A 22,406-nucleotide genomic window follows, 5' to 3' on the forward strand; every position below is an offset into this window, starting at 1 on the left:
TTCTACTGCCCCCTGGGATATTAGTGTTTTTACCTGTTTTAATGCCTCTGCCCACTGGTTTATGTGGAGGTCTGGGTAACCTCTTGGAATTGGGAGTTCACTGAAGGAGAATCTGTATCCCTGAGAAATGATTTTTAATACCTAGTCCTTGGTTATAGAGACTCAATTGTCCTTGAAGAGGGTGAGCCTTCCTCCTAGTTTTAGATGAGTGAAAGGAGGGCAGAGGGGGGAGGGAGAGTCATTTTGAGTGCTTACCATAGAAGCCTGGCTTAGAACTCCTGCCTTAGAGGTGGAAGTGGTCCATTGTTTGCTTCTTTGCTGGCCCTGGAATAGGGTCCTGGATGTCCTGTTCCTGCTGGAGTTACTTTGGCCCTGTCTGCTGGGTGCAGGAAGGCACAGTGCTTAGAGGGGAAATCCTTGCTGAATCTGGGTGGTTGAACTTGAAAGAAATCTTTTACTGTTTGCATAGATTTTGCTTGTCTTCCATCTTTTTAAGCACCTCTTCTGCTTTTTCCCCAAACAGGCGTTCCTTATCTAGGGGTGCACCAATAAGTTTAGACTTGACATGATCAGGGAGACGTTGTTCCTTCAGCCATGCATGTCTTCTAATAACAGATCCTGTTACTGCTGCCCTGCTAGAGGCTTCTAGGGCATCATATCCACATTGTAATGAGTGCTTGGCCACTTGACAAGCAGAGTGTAGTAATTCTGCCAGCTCTTTTGAGTTGGCACTGTCAGGAGAGGTAGCAATCTTCTGTTTTAATTGTTCCAAAGTGTGTTGTTAATACTTTAACATATGGAACTGACAATTGAGTGCTCTGATAGCTAAGGTTGTAGAGGTGTATACTTTCTTACCCCATCTGTCCAGAGCACTGAAGTCTTTGTCAGAAGGAAGAGGATTCTTAGCAGAACTAGTTTTGGCACCTTTGGGTGCCTGTGTAATGACCTCAGGGTCTGCAGCAGGGTTCCTGTACAGGTATTTGTGAGAATCCGGTACACAGTAGTACCTGTCAGGTTTAGCTGGAGCAGGAGGCAGGGCATCAGGGGCTAAACTGGATTCAAGGAAAACATCATCCACCACCTCCAAAATAGGTGGGATGACCAGGGGTCTGTGCTGGGGCAGGTTCAGAAACTCTCTAAGTTGTTTATTTGACTATGGATAGTTTTGAGATTCCTATTGAAAATATTCCCCGCGGGTGTGGATGGTTTCCCTGAAGGAGAGGTCCTCTGGAGGGGAGGCAGAGGGGATGGATTCCTCTGCATCTGAATCTTCATACACAGTTAAGGGCTGTTGTTCCTCTTCAAAGCCAGAATAATCATGTTCCTCAGACTCTTGGCCTGCCATAATTTCTGGAGAAGGAAGCCTTTTCCTTTTTGGAGTGAGGGCTTGAGTACCTTGCATAACAGAGATTAGATCCTCCACCATTTTAAGCACTTGAGCTTGGGGAGGGGGAGCAGTAGCAAGATGGTGGGTAGAAGCAGATTTCCTAGGCGTGGCCTGGCTTTGAGGCCTTAGAGAATCTGTTCGTCTCTGAGAAACGGTAGTCGGAAGAGAAGACCATTTGGCTGTTGTAATTGTTTGTTTCTTTATGAATGCTACCTGTTTATTTGTCAGTAATGCAAAGTTTCTTAGTAATTATTCATGTAACTATGTATTGTTGGAAGTTTTCTCCCCGGGCTTCCACTGAAAATGGGCTCCCCGAGCCCAGTGGACCTCCTGGTCATCAAACTGGAATAAATAAATTAATATAAGACATCATTTTTTGTCTAGAATCGGTAGTTTGAATGGCCTCCTCGTACTCCAGTGCCTGTGTCATGGCTCTGGACCCAACTGAGGCATAGACAGCCAAAAGTCTCAGAAGACGAAGTGGATTTCTGTGGCATCTGGACTCCAAAAGGGTCTCAGCAGAGGCCTGCATAGAAAGAGAGTCGGGCATATGGGGCTGCGAAAGTGCCTCACTGAATTTTGGAGAACTGACGACCTGCTTAGCTGTAGTGTCATTGGAAGGCTTAGCCTTGTGTGGCCTGTCTCTATCTTTACGTTTTTTCAGAATGTCAGTGGATTGTTGGCTGATGGATGCCATACTGGAATTCAAAGACGGAATACAAAAATAATTGTCTACAGAAAGAGTTCTACGGTGAATGGTTCTCGCATTAAAGAGGGCACAGAGCCAGCAACGAGGGACGTTGTAGTCTGGGCCTAAACAAGTGATGCAATAAGAATGAAAGTCTTGGTGTGGGATCTGCTTTTTACAGGCGAGACAATTGTTAACTTTTTCGGACATCGGTTAGAGCAAGAAAAAAGGGTCCCCAATGGGGTACTTACCTTTAGAGGTTTTCTGCTGAAATTTGACTTCTGGTAGCGACTGACTGGCACTGGTGCGAACTGCTTCTGCTACGGGCTCCACAGCAAGAAAGACTGATGTAATGACATCGGCTGCCTTGCTTTACAGTACTGACGATCTGACATCAGACTACAGGCAACAGCAGCTGGCGCAGAAAAACATTGACTCTGGTATTTGAGCGGACAAGGGTTACCAGAGTAGGGATAACCCACAGGTGATGACTGCAACAGTGAAACACGAAGAACATCTACTGTCGCATTAAGAGACTTCCTCAGGGTTACACAGTACACAATTGGAGACTGACAGCATAAAATCCACGACTATAAAATAAAACCTGTTAGCAGCTGTAACATTTCCGGCAATCAGCCAACCATTTCTTTATTAATTTACTAATCTTAAAAGTTTAGGAAAATTATTCTCAAAATGCCACATGTGGGATTATGCTGTATTAACTAATGAACAGTCATTCATGATGTTAACAATCTGCTCTTCTACTCATCTGACCTTCAAATGTCTTCCACTCTAAGAAAAAAAAAAACAACTAGTGCAGGAAACCAAGACGTCACATTTAATGAAAGATACTTCTTCCCTAACAGCCTTCAAAATCTCACTAGGAGACATTTCTCACTCACCACTAACTCTGCCCCTCAATGGATGGCGATTTATAGTCAATTTCCACATAATTTTAACAAAATTACACACAGAGCTATCTGAGGAGGAGCAGCTGATCTGTGATATATAGAAATAAGTAGCCTGTTTTTTTTTTTGCTTATTTGTAGTAGTTATTGCTTATTCTAGATATTTATAGCAATGTTATTGTATACTGCATGCTTGTACTGTATTTAATAGCTATTGGCTCACTTGTAATAAACATTTCTGTAGTGTTTTCTGCCTAAATAGTTTAGGTTGTAGCTGTAATATTGTCCATATTCCTGATTGTGTTTGTGATAAACATTTCTGCAGTGTGCTCTGCCTAAAATAGTTTAGGTAGTCACTGTAATATTCTCCATATTCCTGAATGTGTTGTGGGCCTAGTTGTTTGTTAGAGGCTGTTTTCTGAGCTCATTGTCCAGGCCATCTTAGTTAGCAAAGACCATCCCCCACTTCAGTAAGAGTTTAGTGTTTATGGTCATTGTCTAGTTTGGTTGCCAGGGCTATGGCTTGGAGAAAGCACCTCACTGATTCTTTTGAGCTTTTTTTAAAGTTAACTTGAGTGTTTCAGCCATTACACACAGAGCTACTTGAGGAGGAGCAGCTGATCTGTGATATATAGCAAAAAGTAGCCTGTTTCTTTCTTTTTTTTTTTTGCTTATTTGTAGTAGTTATTGCTTATTCTAGATATGTATAGCAATTTTATCGTATACTGCATACCTGTAGTGTATTTCATAGCTATTGGCTCACTTTTGATAAACATTTATGTAGTGTTTTCTGCCTAAATAGTTTAGGTCGTAGCTGTAATATCATCCTTATTCCTGGTTGTGTTTGTGATAAACATTTCTGCAGTGTGTTCTGCCTAAAATAGTTTAGGTTGTTGTTGTGTCTTTTGGCTTTTCCCGGTAAGGGGTCGCCACAGCAGAACTCTGGTCCGCTAATGATTGGTAGTTGATTTTTACATGCCGAGTTAACCAGCCCTGACGCACAGCCTTCAACGAAGGTATGCCCATTCACGCATGTCGCCACGCAGAAGACGCTCTAGTTGAGAATGGAACCGGACAGCATCTTACTGTGAGGCGACAACGCTACCGCAGCACCACCACCGCGGACAAGTAGTAGCTGTAATATTCTCCATATTCCTGATTGTGTTGTTGGCCTAGTTGTTTGTTAGAGGCTGTTTTCCGAGCTCATTGACCAGGCCATCTTAATTAGCAAAGACCATCCCCCACTTCAGTGAGAGTTTAGTGTTTATGGTCATTGTCTAGTTGGGTTGCCAGGGCTATGGCTTGGAGAAAGCACCTCACTGGTTCTTTTGAGCTTTTTTTAAAGTTAACTTGAGTGTTTCAGCCATTACACACAGAGCTATTTGAGGAGGAGCAGCTGATCTGTGATATATAGCAATAAGTAGCCTGTTTTTTTGCTTATTTGTAGTAGTTATTGCTTATTCTAGATATTTATAGCAATTTTATTGTATACTGCATACTTGTACTGCATTTCATAGCTATTGGCTCACTTGTGATAAACATTTATGTAGTGTTCTCCTACCCCCCTCCCTACTGGCGTCTTGTTTTTATACCTGCTGGCCTTGCAGTTGCCTGCTCCTACTCCTGGACACTCCTCCCAGTCTAGTGTCATTAGTTCATTCTACCTAATACAGAGAGAATATCTGAGAAGGCCAACCCACTTAGTTTCTTTCTTTCTGCTCCTCCTTTCTCCCTTTCTTAAAAAAAAAATAAAATATAAAAAATAAATTGTCTGACTATCCTTGTCTTCTGAAAGTGCTTCCCAAACATTTTGGAAATAAAGAGTATATTTTAGTGCATTTATTAAAACTGTACTTGTCTTAATATTGCTACAACTCAAGTGCTCTAGGTTGCACTGCATCTGAATTGTTTTAGTTTGTTTTAGCTGCTTTTCTGTATATATAGACTTTTCTGCATATGTAGACTAACTACTTATGCTACTGTATTACTGCCTCTTAAATCGTTTTTCAGTTGTGCACTTGCCTTGCTTCATTTAAAAAGTTTTAAATTGCTAATTTTATAGAGTTCTAATTGCATTTACTGTTTAGGGCTACACACTCAAGTGCGTTAGCCTTTTCTGTGTTTATTTAGTGTATTATTGCATTGTTTAGCCTGTTTTAACCAAAAAAAAAAAAAAAAAATACTATCTTGTTTACTCGCTTCCCATCTTTCCTAGCTAGTATAGTCCAGATCCCAGGCTTTGCTAGTTTCAGGACTTTATTTTCTGTGTTCAGAGCTATCCAGACCTTGCTGTGGTAGAGGGAAGTCCTACTGCTTTACCAGTGGGAGTGGTGAGCATTGTACTGCCTGTCTAACACTAGAGGAGTGGTTTCCAGCTCTGAAATTGTAATTTTAGCCATTTTGGGCTGATTTCCATCCTTTTCAACTTTCTGGCTTAAAAACGTCCATGTTTGTGCATTTTTCACATTGTGCAGCACCGCAGGGCTACGGTTAAACTATTCCAGGTGCCAGAAAGTCTGGTCTTCAACATTTTCCTTAAAACTAGCTGGTTTCTCTGTAGTAGCACTAAAACCTGAACCTTTGTGACTAGCACTTGCTCTATCACCTGCTGGAAAGCACTTGGAAGCCTTAAACTGACACAAGCGCTCAACTCTCCTTGTTAATAAGGATAAATTAATTGTAGGCACTAAACAGCCTTTAATTGTAAAGTAGCTTGCAAAGGTAAGGAAAAAAAGCTCTTGTACTTTACAAAAAAGCACCTAAACAGGCATGTCCAAGGGTCAGCTTATGGTGATTTCTCCTGTCCACCTGGTGAATCAGGGCATACTGAGGCAATGCAGCAACTGCCTCATGTACACAGACAACCCTCTCCTCCTATCACCCAACACTACAACCTGTGAGAGATGCACTTACATAGGCAAACTGGAAGCAAAACTCTCTCCAGCCAAGATTGTGCTAGACAGTCAAGAGGAGAAGGTTAACACCTGCACTACACCTCAAGCAACACATCACCCTTAAAAACCTACACCATCAACACGCACATATAGCAACACTAAACCCACATATGCAGAGGTCCTTAACATTAACCTGCCCAAGCAACAAGGACCTCTGAAGCTGAAATGCAAACAAACACCAGTCACAACCAAAAAGACACATAGCTCACAACACCAGTGTGCCACCCAACAACAACAACTAAGGCAAGACAACGCACCTACCACTTTAATCATAGGTGACTCTATAGTCAGGCACACTGCTGTCCCACTCACTAGGCTGAACAAGGAGAACATTACAGTCAGCTGCCTGTCGGGTGCCAGGATCCACCACATAACACATGCACTCAAGTCACTCCACAAAGTACAGTTGTGTACACTTACCATAATTGTAGATGTTCGAGTGTATTCACTGTTGCAGTCATTACATTTGGGTAATCTGCTGGCAGGTTGCCCTCAGTCGGCCTGAATATCAAAGTCTTGGGTCCTGTGTTGGTTGCTGTCTCCTCTTCCATGACATCAGGTCGTCAGGGGTATAAAACATGCAGCCGACGCAATTTTCTTCAGTTTTTCTTGCCCCAGATGTCAGATGCCCCCAAAACGGGGAGCAAAAAAAAAAAAAAAAAAAAAAAAAAAAAAAAATATATATATATATATATATATATATATCTATATATCTATATATCTATATATGTTTGTGTCTTTCGACTTTTCCTGGTTAGGGGTCGCCACAGTGGAACTCCGGTCCGCTAATGATTGGCAGTTGATTTTTACGTACCGGCTTGCCAGGCCTGATGCACAACCTTCAGCGAAGGTACGCCTATTCACGCATGTCTCCATGCAGAAGACGCTCTAGCTGAGAATCGAACTGGACAGCGTTTTACTGTGAGGCGACAATGCTACCGCAGCACCACCACCGCGGGTCCTATACATACATATATATATATATATATATATATATATATATATATATATATATATGTGTGTGTGTGTGTAGAAATACAATTGTAACAACATAAACTTTAGCTTCATCTAATAGCAAATACACCACAAAGGCTGTAGAATATAGTGAAGGAAAGAGAAGTTCCAGAAAAAAAGGGGGATGGTGGGTGGGTAACCTGGACTGCAACAGTGAATACACTCGAACATCTACATTTATGGTAAGTGTACAAAACTGTACTATGTTCTTCATGTTTCACTGTTGCAGTCATTACATTTGGGTAGAATCCCAAAGATATGGATAGGAGGCTGGAACTAAATAGCATTAGGAGCGGCTATAAGGCCCTGCAGAACTGCAGTGTGGCAAAGCCTGCCCTGGACTTAGAGAAGAGAGGCAAATGATAATGCTTTGTAAAAGTATGCACAGAGCTCCAAGTAGCAGCTTCTAGAATGTCTTTGGTTGGCACCCCTCTGAGAAAAGCTACTGAGGTAGATGCAGCCCTGGTGGAATGTGACCTGATTCCCTTGGGCACCGGTTTACCATGATGCAAATAGCAGAAATGAATGCAGTGGCTTATCCACTTTGAAATAGTCTGCTTTGAAATAGCCTTCCCTTCTGATCCTGCAGCAAATGCCACCAGGAGCTGCTCAGACTATCTTAGAGATCTAGTCCTGTTTAAGTAGAATCTTAGTTGTCTGTGTATGTCCAAGGAATGCAGAATTCGCTCCCCCTTGTTCTGCGGATTTGGGTAAAAAGTCGGCAGGTGAATAGTTTGGTTAAGAGCCCGACTGGATACCACCTTATGTATAAAGGAAGGATTGGTCCTGAGGGACACCCTGTCTGGGTAAAATGTAATAAAAGGCTCCACAGCCATGAGGGCCTGTAATTCAGAAACCCTTCTTGCTGAAGTGATTGCCAGAAGGAAAGCTGTTTTCCAAGATAAAAACTTTATATCTACAGTAGCTGCTGGTTCAAATGGAGGCAGGGTGAGCTTTTCCAACACAAAACTGAGGTCCCATGCCGGGGTTGGTGATCTTCTGGGAGGCCTTAAATTTTTGGCCTCTCTAAGATACTGTTTTAGCAGAGGATGAGAAAAGATGGGAGGCTCTGTGTTGTAATGAGCCAAGATGGCAGAGGCATGGATTTTTATTGATGAAAAAGAAAGGCCCATGTCAAGCATCTCAGTTAAGTATTGTAAAATCTGAGGAATATTTGGCTTTGCTGTGTCCGTCCCTTGTGCCTGGTTCCAAGCACAGAATCTCTTCTATTTATCAGTATAAGATTTTCTAGTACTAGGCCTTCTGGCTTCCAAAATGACATCCATCACAGATTTACTGAGAGGTGTTGTTTGAATAATTACGTGATCAGCCATGCTGCCAGGTTCAGAATTTGGAGCTGATTGTGCAAAATTTGATTGCTCTGCTGAGACAGTAGATGAGGCAAGTACCAAGGAGGGAGTTGAGACATATTCCTTAGAATTGGGTACCAGTGCTGGTGAGGCCAGTCTGGTGCAACTAAGATCATTTTTGTTTTTTCCTGTCTGACCTTTAGTTAGACCTTGGGGAGAAGAGGCAGAGGAGGAAAGGCGCAGACTGAGGTTTTTCCAAATGAAGGATAGGGCATCCACTTTCCATGCTTGTCTGTGATAAGTCCTTGTGCAGAATTTGTCCAGTTGATAATTTTGGGAAGAGGCAAATAGATCTATGTCCAGACTCCCCCATTTCTCTGTTATCATGCTGAAGACTTGTGGGTCCAGTTTCCACTCGTGAGAGTCCATAAGATTTCTGCTTCAGTCGTCTGCCAGAGTATTTTGTTTTCCTGGCAGGAATTGAGCTTGAAGGTGTACTTGGTAAGTCAAGGCTGGATCCCACAATGCCACGGCTTGTCTAAAAAGGGGGTAGGAATGTGTACCCCCCCTGCTTGTTTATGTACCACATAACTATGGTGTTGTCCGTCTTTATCAGTAGTTGTCCTGGATGAAGTAAGTCCTTGAAGGCTGACAGGGCATTCTAAACAGCTAACATCTCTTTCTGGATGATATGCAGATGCATTTGTTTTGGGCTCCATAAGCCCTGAATACATCTCTCTGCCAGGTGGGCCCCCCAAGCATAGTCTGATGCATCTGTAGTTAGGGTTTGGGTGGCAGGGGGTAGAGTGAAAGACTGTCCCATGTTCTGGTGACATGTCTCTGCCCACCAAAGAAACTCCTGTTGTAGGCAGGGAATGAGAGGAATCATTGTTTCCAGACTGTGACAATGTTGACTCCATAAACTTTTTAGATACCACTGTAGTTTCCTCATATGCAATCTTGCATATGGAATTAGTAGAATGCAGGATGCCATGAACCCGAAAGCCTGCAGAATTTGTCTTGCAGATAACTGGGTTTTGTTGCCATCTGTTTGAAGTAAAAAGTCAGTTGCCTTTGCTTGTCTGGCGTAAGGTAAGCCATCTGGGCAGTTGTATTCAAGCGTGCACCCAGGAATGTAATCTTTTGAGAGGGTACCAGTTGTGATTTATTTTCATTTATTGTGTACCCTAGGCATGTTAGAAGCCTTTTTACAAACACCAGATGTTGAAGAAGAATGTCTTTGTTTTCTGCTTGAATGAGACAGTCATCCAAGTAAGGATAGATTTGTATGCTTCTTTGTCTGCAAAATGCAATTACTGGTGCCAGTCACTTTGTAAAGACCCTGTGTGCAGTAGATAAGCCAAAGGGCAGTGCAGAGAATTGGTAATGCATAAAAACCAGCCTTGAAGCGGAGGTATCTTCTGCACGATTCCCTTATTGGGATATGCAGGTATACCTCTTTTAAGTCTAGAGTCACTAACCAAGCGTTCTTGCCCAGCATGGGCAGAAGCTGTTGCAAAGTCAGCATTTTGAATTTTGGAATGTCCAAGAATGTGTTCAAAATCGATAAATTCAGTATAGGGCGCCAGGCATTGTCTTTTCTGGGTACCAGGAACAGTCTTGAGTAAAATCCTTGCCCTTTTTCCTGTTCTGGTACTGGTTGAATAGCCCCCATATCCATGAGGGATGTAACTTGTTTCTGTGCCTATGCCCATTGATCTTGTAGCAGATCTGGCCAACCATTTGGAATTGGCAAGGTATGGAAATGAAATATGTATCCCTGGGATACTATATTTAATACCCACTTGTCCAGGGTTATTAACTGCCAATTTTGAGCATGAAGTGCTAATTTTCCCCCTAAGGGGGCTGCCAAAAGATAACTGCTGGTGATGGCAGAGGGAAGTCATTGAGACTGCTTACTATAGGGTTGTGCTTTGTTTCCTCCAGATTTGGAGGTAGAGGCACCCCATTGCTTTAACCTATAAGAACCCTGTGATTGGTATCTAGAGCCTTTTGAGCACCTGGATTTGCCATGTGAGGCTCTGTCGGACACAGGAAAGGACCAGTTTTTTGTAGGCCAGTGTCTACTGAGTTTTGGTGGTTGCACTTCTAAGAAGTGTTTTACAGTTTGCATAGACTTAGCTTTGTCTTCCATTTTCTTTAAAACCTCTTTTGCCTTATTACCAAACAGAGTATCATGCTGTAAAGGTGCATCCAAAAATTTAGCTTTAACATGATCAGGCAGATTTTGCTCCTTGAGCCAGGCATGCCTTCTAATCACAGATCCAGTAACTGCGGCCCTGCAAGAGGCCTCCAAGGAATCAAAACCACATTGCAAAGTATGCCTTCCAACCTGTTCTGCTGCATGCAATAATTCCTGTAATTCTTTATTTTCCACACATTCAGAAATCAACAACATTTTCTGTTTCAGTAATCCCATAACATGCTGTTGATATTTAAGCATATGAAACTGGCAGTTTAAGGCCCTAATTGCCAAGGTTGCAGACGTATAAACCTTCTTTCCCCATCTATCCAGTGCCCTGGAATCTCTGTTAGAAGGGGGTAGGATTCTTAGCTGTTGAGGCCTTTACACCTTTGGGACCCTGTGAGATAGTTTCAGGATCAGCAGCAGGATTTTTGAATAAACATTTGTGGAAGTCAGAAACCCTGTAATATCTGTCTGTCTTACTAGGAGCCAGAGGTAGGGAATCTGGAGCCATGCTTGATTCCAAAAACACATCATCAACAATGTCTAATACAGGAGGTATAGCCAAAGGCCTATGCTGAGGAAGAAGAAGGAAATCCCTAAGCCTCTTTTTTGATTCTGAGAAATCCTGACTCTCCCAATGAAAATGTTCCCTTAAAGTATGCAAGGTTTCTCCAAAAGAATAACCTTCAGGAGGAGATGCAGATCTGATGGATTCCTCTGCATCTGAATCCTCATGGGGTGGTATAGAAAATTCCTGATCAGAAGAGGAATCAAAAGAAATAGAAACCTGATCTGAAGATTCATAATCAGTGTCTTGCCTAAGCCTCTTATCTGGGGGGGTTGGGAACCCCTGATCAAGGTAATTAAGTCCTCAGCCATTTTGATCATCTGCTTTTTAGGCATAGAGGCCTGAGCATGTGGCTCATGCATCGGTTTTTTAGCCTTAGAAGTTGCTTTTGTTTTAGTTTTTGAAGCTGGCGTCGGTTTTATATAGAAATGTTGAGGCCTGAAAACACCCTCATAAGCTGGTGCCTGCTCAGCGGCTCCAGACCCATCCAAGGGAGAGACATCCGCGGGTACAATACTCTGAGAATCTCGCCACATGCTGGCCTCCACATGGGTCTCGGTAGAGGCCTGCGACTCAAAAGTAGCGGGTATCAGGGGCTGCAAAAGTAACTCACTGAGTACCGGCGAACCGGCGACTGGCTTAGGAGAAGCTTCGTCGTCGGTTTTGGACCTCGACGGTCTGTCTCTGTCCTTTTCTTTGCATTGTTTATGAACTCCGGTAGTCGGATTGCTATCCAACGACATTTCAGGGTAATTAAATCTGTTTCCAAAATATTGTGAAGCAAAAATATACTGACACTTAATAGTGCAATGGTTAAATCTAGCACAAAACCGACAGTAAGGCAAATTATGATCTGGGCCTAGGCAAGGAATGCAGTACAAATGAAAATCCTTATGAGGTATTTGCTTCCCACAAATAATGCAATTATTATCTTTTACTGACATCGGTAAGGAGCAAGAAAAAGTTTCCCCAACAGGGTACTTAGCTTTAATTGAAGACTTCGGTTCTGAAACTCGAATGCAAAAATATCCGGAGTCGGCCGACCGGCACTTGCGAACTGCTTCTGCTTCGGGCACCGCACGGCAAGTAAGACTGAAGAAAATGGCGCCGGCTGTATGCTTTAAACCCCTGACGACCTGACATCATGGAAGAGGAGATAGCAACCGACGCAGGACCCAAGACTTTGATATTCAGGCCAACTGAGGGCAGCCTGCCAGCAGATTACCCAAATATAAAGACTGCAACAGTGAAACACGAAGAACATCAAGTACAAATACGACTCTGACGTTATCCATGTTGGAGTGAATGACTTGAGACGTACCTCCCTGGACTACATGAAAAGAGACATGGAAGTGCTCTCGGATCATGTGGCCCAGGCAGGTATGACCCTAGCCCTGAGTAGTATCCTGCCTTTGCCCAGAATGATACCACAGTATAAGGACAAAATGATTGACTTCAACAATTGGTTAAGCTTCTGGTGTCATTCAAAGGGGAACTAGAATCTGTCTGCCTGGGATGACATGATAGACAAACCTCAATGCTTTGCCAGAGATGGTCTGCTCCTGTCACTCCTAGGATTCAGGTTACTGGCTAAAGCTCTTGCCACCCCTATAATGCCTTTTTAGGCAAGTTTCAAAGGACAAAACCACCACCTTAACAGATACAAGCATGCAAAATCTGAAGGTAATGCTACTCAATGCTAGAAGTCTAAACCTCAAAATGCACTCTCTCGAGACACTCCTAAAAATGGAGAACATCGATATCTGTGCAGTAACTGAGACCTGGTTCAAGACTCCAGAGAGCATCCCTGCAATACCAGGCTACAACTCTTACCACACTTTTCGGCCACCAAACCAAGACCAAAACACTAAAGGTGGAGGAGTGTCCATATTCACCAAGGATATTCACACCTCCAGGCTAGTTGCCCAATACAATGCATCTGAAATTCTCCAGGTGCAAGTAACACTAGGTAAGACTGCAATACAAACTGTAGCTTGCTACAGATCCCCCACCATGCCCCACAATCCTCACTACATCTTTCTAAACATACTGGAAAATATTAAGATCCAACAAAACACCCTAATACTGGGTGATTTCAACTACCCTGCCATTAACTGGGAAAACTACTTGGGTACCAACACCTTTTGCCAACGGTTCTTGGAATTCATAAATTCCAATGCCCTGGATCAACTAATCCATTGTCCCACTAGGGGCTCCAGTATCCTAGACCTGGTCATTACCAACATGGGAGATAGATGGTCCACACCAGGGGTCACCCCCTCATTGATCAGGTCTGACCATAAGCAAATCACCCTTGAGATCCACATCCCACCCCCACCCCCCCAGTAAGGAAACCTCCAGAAAAAAAGTCTCCAAAGCCAACTTCATGCTACTCAAGTCTGAAGTGACAAACTTCATGACACCCATGCAGATGGGAGCTGAAAGTTCGACTGCTGAATCCTACACTAAGGTACTGTATGAGCACATCCACTTGTGCATGAATCGTGCCATCTCAAATAGAACCAAGATGCTCTCTTCCAAAAAAAAAGAAGTCAATGTGGTGGTCCCCTGCTATAAACGAACTATACAACAGAAGAAAGAAACTGTTGCAGAAAAGAGGAAAATTCCATGATGCAACTGCCTTACCAGCCTCAGTAAGAAGCTGAGATCCCTCATAAAATCCTCCAAAGCTAGTTACGAAAATAAAATTACCAAACATTCCAAAGACAATCATAAGGCATTCTATAGTTATGTCAAGAAGCTAAATGGCAATGCTCAGATATGCTCTGAGCTACAAAAGAATGGCATTAAATATACTGATCCCAAGGATATTGCCAATATCCTGGCAGATCGATTTAGTGCCAACTTCACCCCCCCCTCTCACCCCCTAAAGGGCCCATCTCAATACCAAAAGATTGCCAAATTCCAGTAATCACGGCCACAGAGTTAGAAATGACACTCTTCAAAGCTAAGAATACAGCATCCATGGGACCAGATGACATCCCAGGCTGTGTACTACATGAACTACAAAATGAACTGGCACCTCATCTAAGTGTCATGTTTAATCATAGCCTCACCTCAAGCTTCATGCTCACTGAGTGGCACACAGCTACAGTTATCCCTCTCCACAAGGGGGGATCCACCTTGGGTCCTGGGAATTATTGTCCCATCAGTCTGATGAGCCTGATCTGCAAGGCCATGGAACGCATTATCATGGAATTTATAAACAAAGACATTGGCAACCTTCAAACACTGCACTCCACCCAGTTTGGGTTCATGAAGGGCCGATCTTGTCTCCTGAACCTGACTGACTTCTTCAAATCAGTCTCCAGAGGTATGGACGAGGGTAAGGCGGTCCACACAACCTATCTGGACCTTGCCAAGGCCTTTGACACCATCCGCCACTCTGGAATCATAGATAAACTTACTAAGCTGGGCATAAATCCCTACGTCACTCGATGGGTTGCCAATTGGCTTACTGACAGAGCCCAGACTATAAAAGTAGCTGACTCCAAATCCAGCACCAGACAAGTGACAAGTGGAGTACCTCAGGGTTCAGTCCTGGGACCACTCTTGTTTGGTATCTACTTCTCTGAAATACAGGCCAACACTAAGGGACTCTGGCTCACAAAGTTTGCAGATGACCGCAAACTGGGAGCCATTACTGAATCCCCAAATGATGTGGATATTCTACAAAAGGGCCTTACAGAAACAGATGCTTGGTGCCAGAGCCATGGGCTGAAGCTTAATGCCAAGAAATGTATAGTTATCCCCTTTGGGAAAAAACATGTACCCATGAATTACCACATAGGTGGCAGTACACTAACCACTGAAAGTGTGATGAGAGACCTAGGGACACAGGTGGACAGTGGTCTCACCTTAGATAACCACATTGCTACAACAGTCAGGAAATCCTTCTATGTGGCACACCTCATCACTAAGGGCTTTTCATCCAGAAAAAAGGAGGTCATTGTCCCACTGTACTCATCCCTCATTAGACCCATTATAGAGTACAATGCCCCGTTTGGTATTTACCTCACAGGACATCTGCAACAGCTGGAAAGGCCGCAGAAATACCTCAGTAAAAGAATCACAGGCCTTAAATAGATGCCCTATACTGACCATCTAAAAAAACTCCAGCTACACTCTGTGGCATATCGTCTACTCAGAGGCGATCTCTGCGTAACATACAAGGCCATGTCAAACCCTGAGCTGTTGGACATGCTCCACTTAAAGAAATCCCAATCCCTCAGAGCCAAATGCTCCAGGGATCTAAACCTTGTCATCACAATGAACAAAACATGCTGGAGGGATAGGTTCATGACCCAGAGACTCCCCATACTCTGGAATAGACTGCCCATACATGTCAAGCAGAGCACCTCCTTGGCCCTCTTCAAAAGGAACCTTGACGTTTGGATAGGAGATAGGAATTTCACCCCGGGGATCACATTAGTCACCCTGCTAGACAGGGGTCTCGATTGTGGGAAGAAATATCCAGGGAATTGTTATAGCTAGGCTTTTATAGGCCAACCTATGAACCTATAAATAGAAAACATTCAAAAAATGAAAACAAAAATACTATAGAAACCGTAACCACAATGACTCTACTAGAAAACCAATAATACATTAAAAAGGTGCAATTTTTAAAAAAATTTCAGTAAATGCACATATTTTTGCCAAGACCTAACATTTTGAGATCATGCTTTAAACATGACATCTGTGGACACTCACCACCTAAACTCTAAGGCTGACATTGTGCTTAACAGTTTGACATAATGGTCCATCAAACAAATCTTCTGAAATGTTCATACTAAAGCTCCACATTAAAAGTCATAACCTTGCTGAACAGTCCAGTAGTTAAAATGAGTGGAGAACTATTTTATATCATAATATACTACAAAGCATATAATTATTATACATAAACTACAAAAACATAAATTTCAAACAATAAAAAAATACAAATGTTTGTTTTATAAGTGCAATTAGCCAGAGCTTTGCAACATACCTGGTCATGCAAAACTATCTGTGTCATGTATACTCTCTCATGATTTACTGCCTATATGTATCTTGCTTCCTTCTACCCATACCTCACTGGCTATAGATGCCCATCACCCAGCAAAATGACTAAGTGCATTAAAATGTATCATATATGACCACTGATTTAAACATGTGAAATTTATGACTAAATCCCTTGGAGACAAAACTCAGCTTACGTACTTCACCACATGAAGGTAGGACGAAATGTAAAATCAAACGTTTCATTAGTCTTAGCAAATGTCTGCCTGCAATCTTTGAGACAAATGTTTGTCAGTAGAGCGACATATTTAGGGGAGCACTATAGTTAATTGCAAGTCTTCTTGATGTCATACAAAACATCACAGATGAACAAAATTATGTTTATGCCATTTATGTTTTAATAAGTCTGAACTTGATTTGTTATAAATGTACTACTTTAGTTTTGAATTGTGGAAGTTAGTGTCAGAAAAGAAGGAAAAGTGACTTTTATGTTTTACACATTTAACCTTTTTTTTGAGTTTGTTCCTCATCAGAGTTAGTGTATATAGAGTGGTGGTATGAGGGGAACAGCTTTCATATTGACAGGTACAGGCGGACTGGCTCTCTGCAAAAATGATTGCTTTAGCATCCATGGCATTTTGATGTACTGGTCACATGAGAGTTTATTCAACTTAGTGTTAAGTATTTTAGTTATGGTTATTTGCTTTATGACTAGATGAGATACAATTAATTATAGGAAATTCATTTTTTAAACGACTAGTAGTTAGATTCTTCCAAATCTTACTATATAACCCCTTTCCACTTCTAGCTAGCCTTCTCACTGCTCATTTTAAAGAACTTTTGCAATATATGAAAGGTAAATACTTTATACAGTATTTATGTGTATGTACTTCTCTATACATAGTGTGACAATGTTATTAAACCTGCCATATTCATGATGGCAAACAGTTGCTGCTGCACATTACGGTATTAAAAGTTACGATTGCAATAACAAAGGTACACAGTGGTCTTTTTACCTGTCACTAACTCAAATTCACACATGCTGTAGCTTATGAGAAACCCCATCCTGGGCTGCTTTTGATGAAGTAGTTCTCCATCATATTTTTTACATGTGAAATGTTGTAATGTGCATGTATCTTGTACGCATAAAATAAGACAGTTTTAAAATCATGTCTACATGTACAAGTTAATTAAGATCCTTGCATGACCAGCTCTCACTATCAGGCAGTTGCTTTTACTGACTGTCTCTTTACCCCAGTTTTCTGTGTCAAACAAGTAAAATGCTTAAAAACAGTTTATAAAATGAACTGAAATGCAATCACTTACTGCAGGTTCAAGAGGCGGAAAGCCATCATATTCACGGTCATCACCACTTCCATCTCCAGACCCAGAGACCTGGAATAGGGAAAAAAAATGCTTATTCTATATCTTAGTAAATTATTCACTAAATAATTTGAAAGATTCTACCCTTCTCCTATAAAAAACAGTGAAAAGTCTATAACAATGTGAACATCAAAGCTTGAAACTCTAAAGGTAACTTGCTTTGCTTTATTATATTTTTTTTCACATCAATAATAGAATCCACATAAACCACAGAGTTATTAGATTGAGCTATAACAAGATACAATGAATGTCTCACTGTAATACAATGCTGCATCCAAACAAAAGTAATTTACCAGTAGTTATTAGTCTAATGGGGTCTACTTCGGTAGACTGAATTTACTTTTGACCAAACTGCAGATTACCGAGACAACCCGACCAAAATTACAATAAACTGAACCTTCACATGACTGAAGATTTTTATAGGGAAAGAAGACACTTGGTCAACATTTAACAAAATAACACACCAAAGTATGTCAAACCCACCCACATGGACGACTATGCCCCCCACACCCCACAATGTCAGGAGCCGCTTCCTCCACACACCCCCCAACTAAATATACCAACTCTGGGTTTGCACTACAGTGGGGAAAAGGGCAAATTTACCCATGTTGGTCAAGTGTCTGTATTCCCTGTAAAAACAAAAAATCGGTGATATTCAAGTTCAGTTTATTGAAAGGTCATTGTTGTTATCTCCGGAATCTGCAGTTCGGGTAAGTGTAAACTCTGTCTACCGAAGTAGACACATCTAATGTTCATGTAGGGAGAGATGCAATAAGTAGAAGAAAGGCGGGTAGGCTCCGAACATGAATGCAGATAAGCACTGTTAAAGTCTGCCACTGTAATTACACATCTAAACTCGTTACTAGTACAAGCATCTACAACCATGTCTGCAGGAAAACAAAACTGGACTGAACCCCCGCCTTACTTAAGTTACTACCCAGTATGTGTGCAGTTTCATTTCTTGTGTAGTTCCACTTTTAAAGCTGCCTTCTTATCATAGAAATTATAGGAAATACAAGGCAACTATATCTTGTGATCATTTGCATTTCACTAGTACCAATCTTTAGACTGTATCTCCTTTTTCAAGGAGGGTTAGACCATTCAAGCCTGGGATGAATTTGTGAATATCTACCAAATCATCCCAGTCCTGCTTGTAGGAAGACAATGTATCACTCTAATTTGATCTACAGTGGATGTCTATTTCACAAATGGAGAAGGCACTGCTTAATGAACCCATCTCACCACTATGTTTTATTTATATTTTCTGATGAAAATTTAGATTCCTATTTCTGGAATTTGTGGGGCTATTTGATAAGTGGAGATAGGAGAGTTCCGTGACCACTGAGTCCCTAATGACATGGAAGGCAAGGCATAGATTTCCCCTCAGAAGTCTATGAGATACTTAATAAAGAGACAGTGCTTCATGTCTTTCCTAGCAGCTTTGGGATTTTAAGCCAGTGATCTTCTTAGTTAGGAACCTCTGGGAACTTTCTAAGTACTTGATATGTCTAACGAGGTACAGCTCAAAGGGAGAATTGTATTCAATAACACACCAGATCATTGCTAGATATAACTAGACAATGACCTATTTACATCTGTATGATATTCCTTTTGTAATTATCAAGACTAAATAGAAGGACTTTCAGAATACTGTTGTTACATAATGATCAAAGGAGAGGGAATTATCAACCCATGAGCCGAGGTTTTTAATAACATTCTCTCCTGAGCAGATACCTTAAAATGGACTTCTACATGACTGTTTTGATCTATTCATATGTCATTCTTCTGCAAGCCTTCAGCATTATAGTAAATATCCTGGCAAACAACTCTGGATGCAGAACAGATGCATCTGCAGTACACATCATCGAAAATCATGGTCAGCTAATACTACACATGACACCATAACCCAGTAGTGTAAAATGTGTTAGAAAGCAAATAAAACACCAACTATGATTTTCAAAGATGTGTACCTCAATGATGTTGTCACTTGATGTAGTGAGAATTCGGTAATGTCATCTCGATGAATGGCTGTTCGACAAAGTGATAATTCAATGTTTTAAAATAGATCCATCCTAGGGACCAATTCATTGTTCTATTTTCTATCTGAAAGCTTTGCACACAGTCAGGAAAAGTGTGTTCTCTTGTATTGCACAGGTACTCAGACCCAGCAATTGTCTGTCTGTCTTATCCATGCAGACTTAGTCCTCCATAGCAGATCAGACACTTGAAAAGCTTTCAGACCTCCCTGAATCTAGGCTCAAAAAGTAGCTATTTAGGGCCCTGTTCACTCCTTATACAATTAGCTACCACATGGCTCACTAGTTTTGGTTATGCTAATGTTACTAAAACAGTAATGGACCCCAGCATGTACCCAGATAGGATGCTGTGGTTTTAGGTCTTCACCCCACAGGGAAAATCTCTAGCAGGCTATCTCTGGTGTTCCCATCCAGAGGAAAATCACCTTCCTACAGAAGAGGATGCAGACTCCTATTACTCTCATGGCCATTGCAGATTTCCTACCATCTTTCAAGCCAGGCAAACCCGCAAAGGAGGAAGAAGTCCATTGCCTTGCACACCAGGCAGTGTTCTCAGACATCACATTTCTTATCCTCCCGGGTGTATTAGACAGCCATCTCAGAACAGTAAGACTCCCAGCCCAGCAGCTACACTCGTGGTTTCTGTTTAGTGCTATCCAAGTTTTCCAAAGTTAGCCCAGCATGGAAACTGATCACAAAAGGTTCTCTTTGTGGACAGAGATGGACACAACTTAGAGCTCTTAGGCTCTCCCACAGGAAGGCTCCACACAGAAGCATACCATCTCCAGGGAGCTCTTGTAGGAAGCCCAGACTCTACTCCTCCATAGGGCCACAGAGTCTGTCCCTCTTTTGGAAGGAGCCCTATGGTATTACTTTTAACATTTCTTAGTTCTGAAGGGTATGGAACTTTTCTCACTCCAGAGCTAAATGACTTTAGTGTGTATATTTGGTACATGAGTTTCTAGATGATGAGTGTCCAGGCTTTATGCCTCTGCTGCCAATGAACCCCTGGATGGTGTAGGTGGACATAACAGTTGCCTTTTTCACATCAGTGTCTTAGATTCATACTGGGGGTTCTTTCTGTTCATGCTTGGTGAGAACAGCTTCCCATGCAAAATAATGTCATTTAGTTTCTGTTCTGCATCCATTTTTTTCCCCAGGGTATTTACCATAATACTGAAGGTTTGCAAAAAAATTAATTCTATGTGTTGTCTTGCCTTGATGAGCAGCTCTTGCTAGTCCCATTAAGAGACTCCCTGATAGCATCCCTGATATGGATTCTTCTGTGATGGAAGTCTTTGGGAATCTACATAAATTAGGCAACATCCTCTCTGACTCCTCCTAAGAGGACTGCCTTCATCACTGCACAGATGAGTACTTTCTTCTTCTGGTTAATCTTGCCTCTGGAGAAGATCCAGGAAGTCATGCCTTTGATGGCCTGGGTGACAACACAGTGGAAGGCCCAAGCTCACACCCTTTAGCATTTTCTGGATTGATACCAGGCACCGTCTTCATGATATCTTTAAAATGCTTGAAGATGTGGGTTCTTTAATGAACTGTGTGGCATCCATTACTGCAGAGTCATCACATACTCCCAGATTGTCTGACATTAGATCCTACCTTAATGACTGCGGGTGATCGACAATCCCGCACAAAATTCATTGTGGATCACAGTTGATCATATCATAGATTCTGATAACAGCAACTTTACTAATGAGATGGATACTCCTCATCAGTTTTTCCACAGGTTAAGGGAAGTAATTTCCTCAAGAGAGGAATTTCCATGTAAAGAAAGCAATGCAGGCCCTCTTAACATGTATGCTGTAGAGGAAAAACAGAATCTGGGCCATATCCTTATTCACCCAGCAACCAGTCTACTATCTGGTATCTGAATAAACAAGATAGGAAGTACTTGTATTCCCATACTGACAGAATATGTGAGCTTGGCCATAGACAGGGGAATCACACCCTTATCTGTTAACATCACTGGAAAGATAAATATTCTGGCACTGTCCCAAAGCTGCATCTCCGATACTTTCCAGGGACAGAAAATTAAGGAGTCTTGTGCAGTTAGGGTCTTCCTGCAATAAACTATCCCAGAGAATGACTAGCTTGTCATGTGGAGTAATGCATTCCTTCCACTTTCCTGCTCACTGTGGATAAAGGTGGAGCTGGCAGTGGACATGTTTTCTTTTTGAGGGACAGTTTCCAGTACACCTTTTTACCAGTTCCTCTTAATTCACATCTGATGACAGAATTTAGAAAAAAAAGTCACTTGTCATACCTTGAGGACCAAGCAAGATATTGTTTCAGGCTCTTGCATCTTTGGTAGTATAGGAAACCTTTTTAGTAAAAGTCAGGGAAGTCTCATGGGGTTGGATTGATGACTAGTTACACATGAAGGGATTGGTCCTGATTTAGGTCCTTTGATTCTGGTGAAACTCCTGACCGGGATTTCAGACGTTATTGAAACTACAAGGAATCAATTGTACTGACAGATGTACTCTGTCATGTGAAAAGGTTTTCTGTATAGATAGGAGGGCATTCTATGCTACTCTACTCTGACAGCAGATGACATTGGTCTCTGTTATTCCTCAGTCAAGGTGCATTTACCACTATTTCTGTCCTCTCTGACCTTACACAGGATAGGACATTGTCCAGTCAAGTTGACCAATCAGCTATTTCTGTACAGTCTGACATTATAGAGGATAGGACTGTGGCTCAGTCTAGCTGACTACTTTGTTCCTAAAAAAGGTTTATTTATCTCCATCTCTGTTTGAAGACTCTCACATCTCCTTGGGATTTTTTTTTTATTTATTTTTTTATTTTACATTTGTTGACCGGGCTAGTCTAGCTGGATATATGTCCATTTTCAGTAGAGGCCCGGGGAGAAAAGCTCCACATAGAAAACTAATGGATATAGTACATTAAAA

The 22,406-nt window shown here is 41.8% G+C and overlaps 1 protein-coding gene across 4 annotated transcripts in view; it reads right to left on the reverse strand.

Annotated features, from left to right (window-relative positions):
- The window catches only part of LOC122796547 (collagen alpha-1(XV) chain-like), a 1,635,928-nt gene that overhangs the window by 976,540 nt on the left and 636,982 nt on the right, over positions 1-22,406 (reverse strand). For all 4 annotated transcript variants that reach the window (XM_044065114.1, XM_044065113.1, XM_044065111.1 and 1 more), the window contains one exon: positions 17,381-17,449. In XM_044065114.1, the coding sequence (XP_043921049.1) occupies positions 17,381-17,449 (69 nt within the window). The remainder of the gene's footprint in view (positions 1-17,380; positions 17,450-22,406) is intronic.

Source organism: Protopterus annectens, chromosome 3.part0 (genome assembly GCF_019279795.1).
Source record: "Protopterus annectens isolate FY-2018-M chromosome 3.part0, PAN1.0, whole genome shotgun sequence".
Lineage (NCBI taxonomy): Eukaryota > Metazoa > Chordata > Ceratodontiformes > Protopteridae > Protopterus > Protopterus annectens.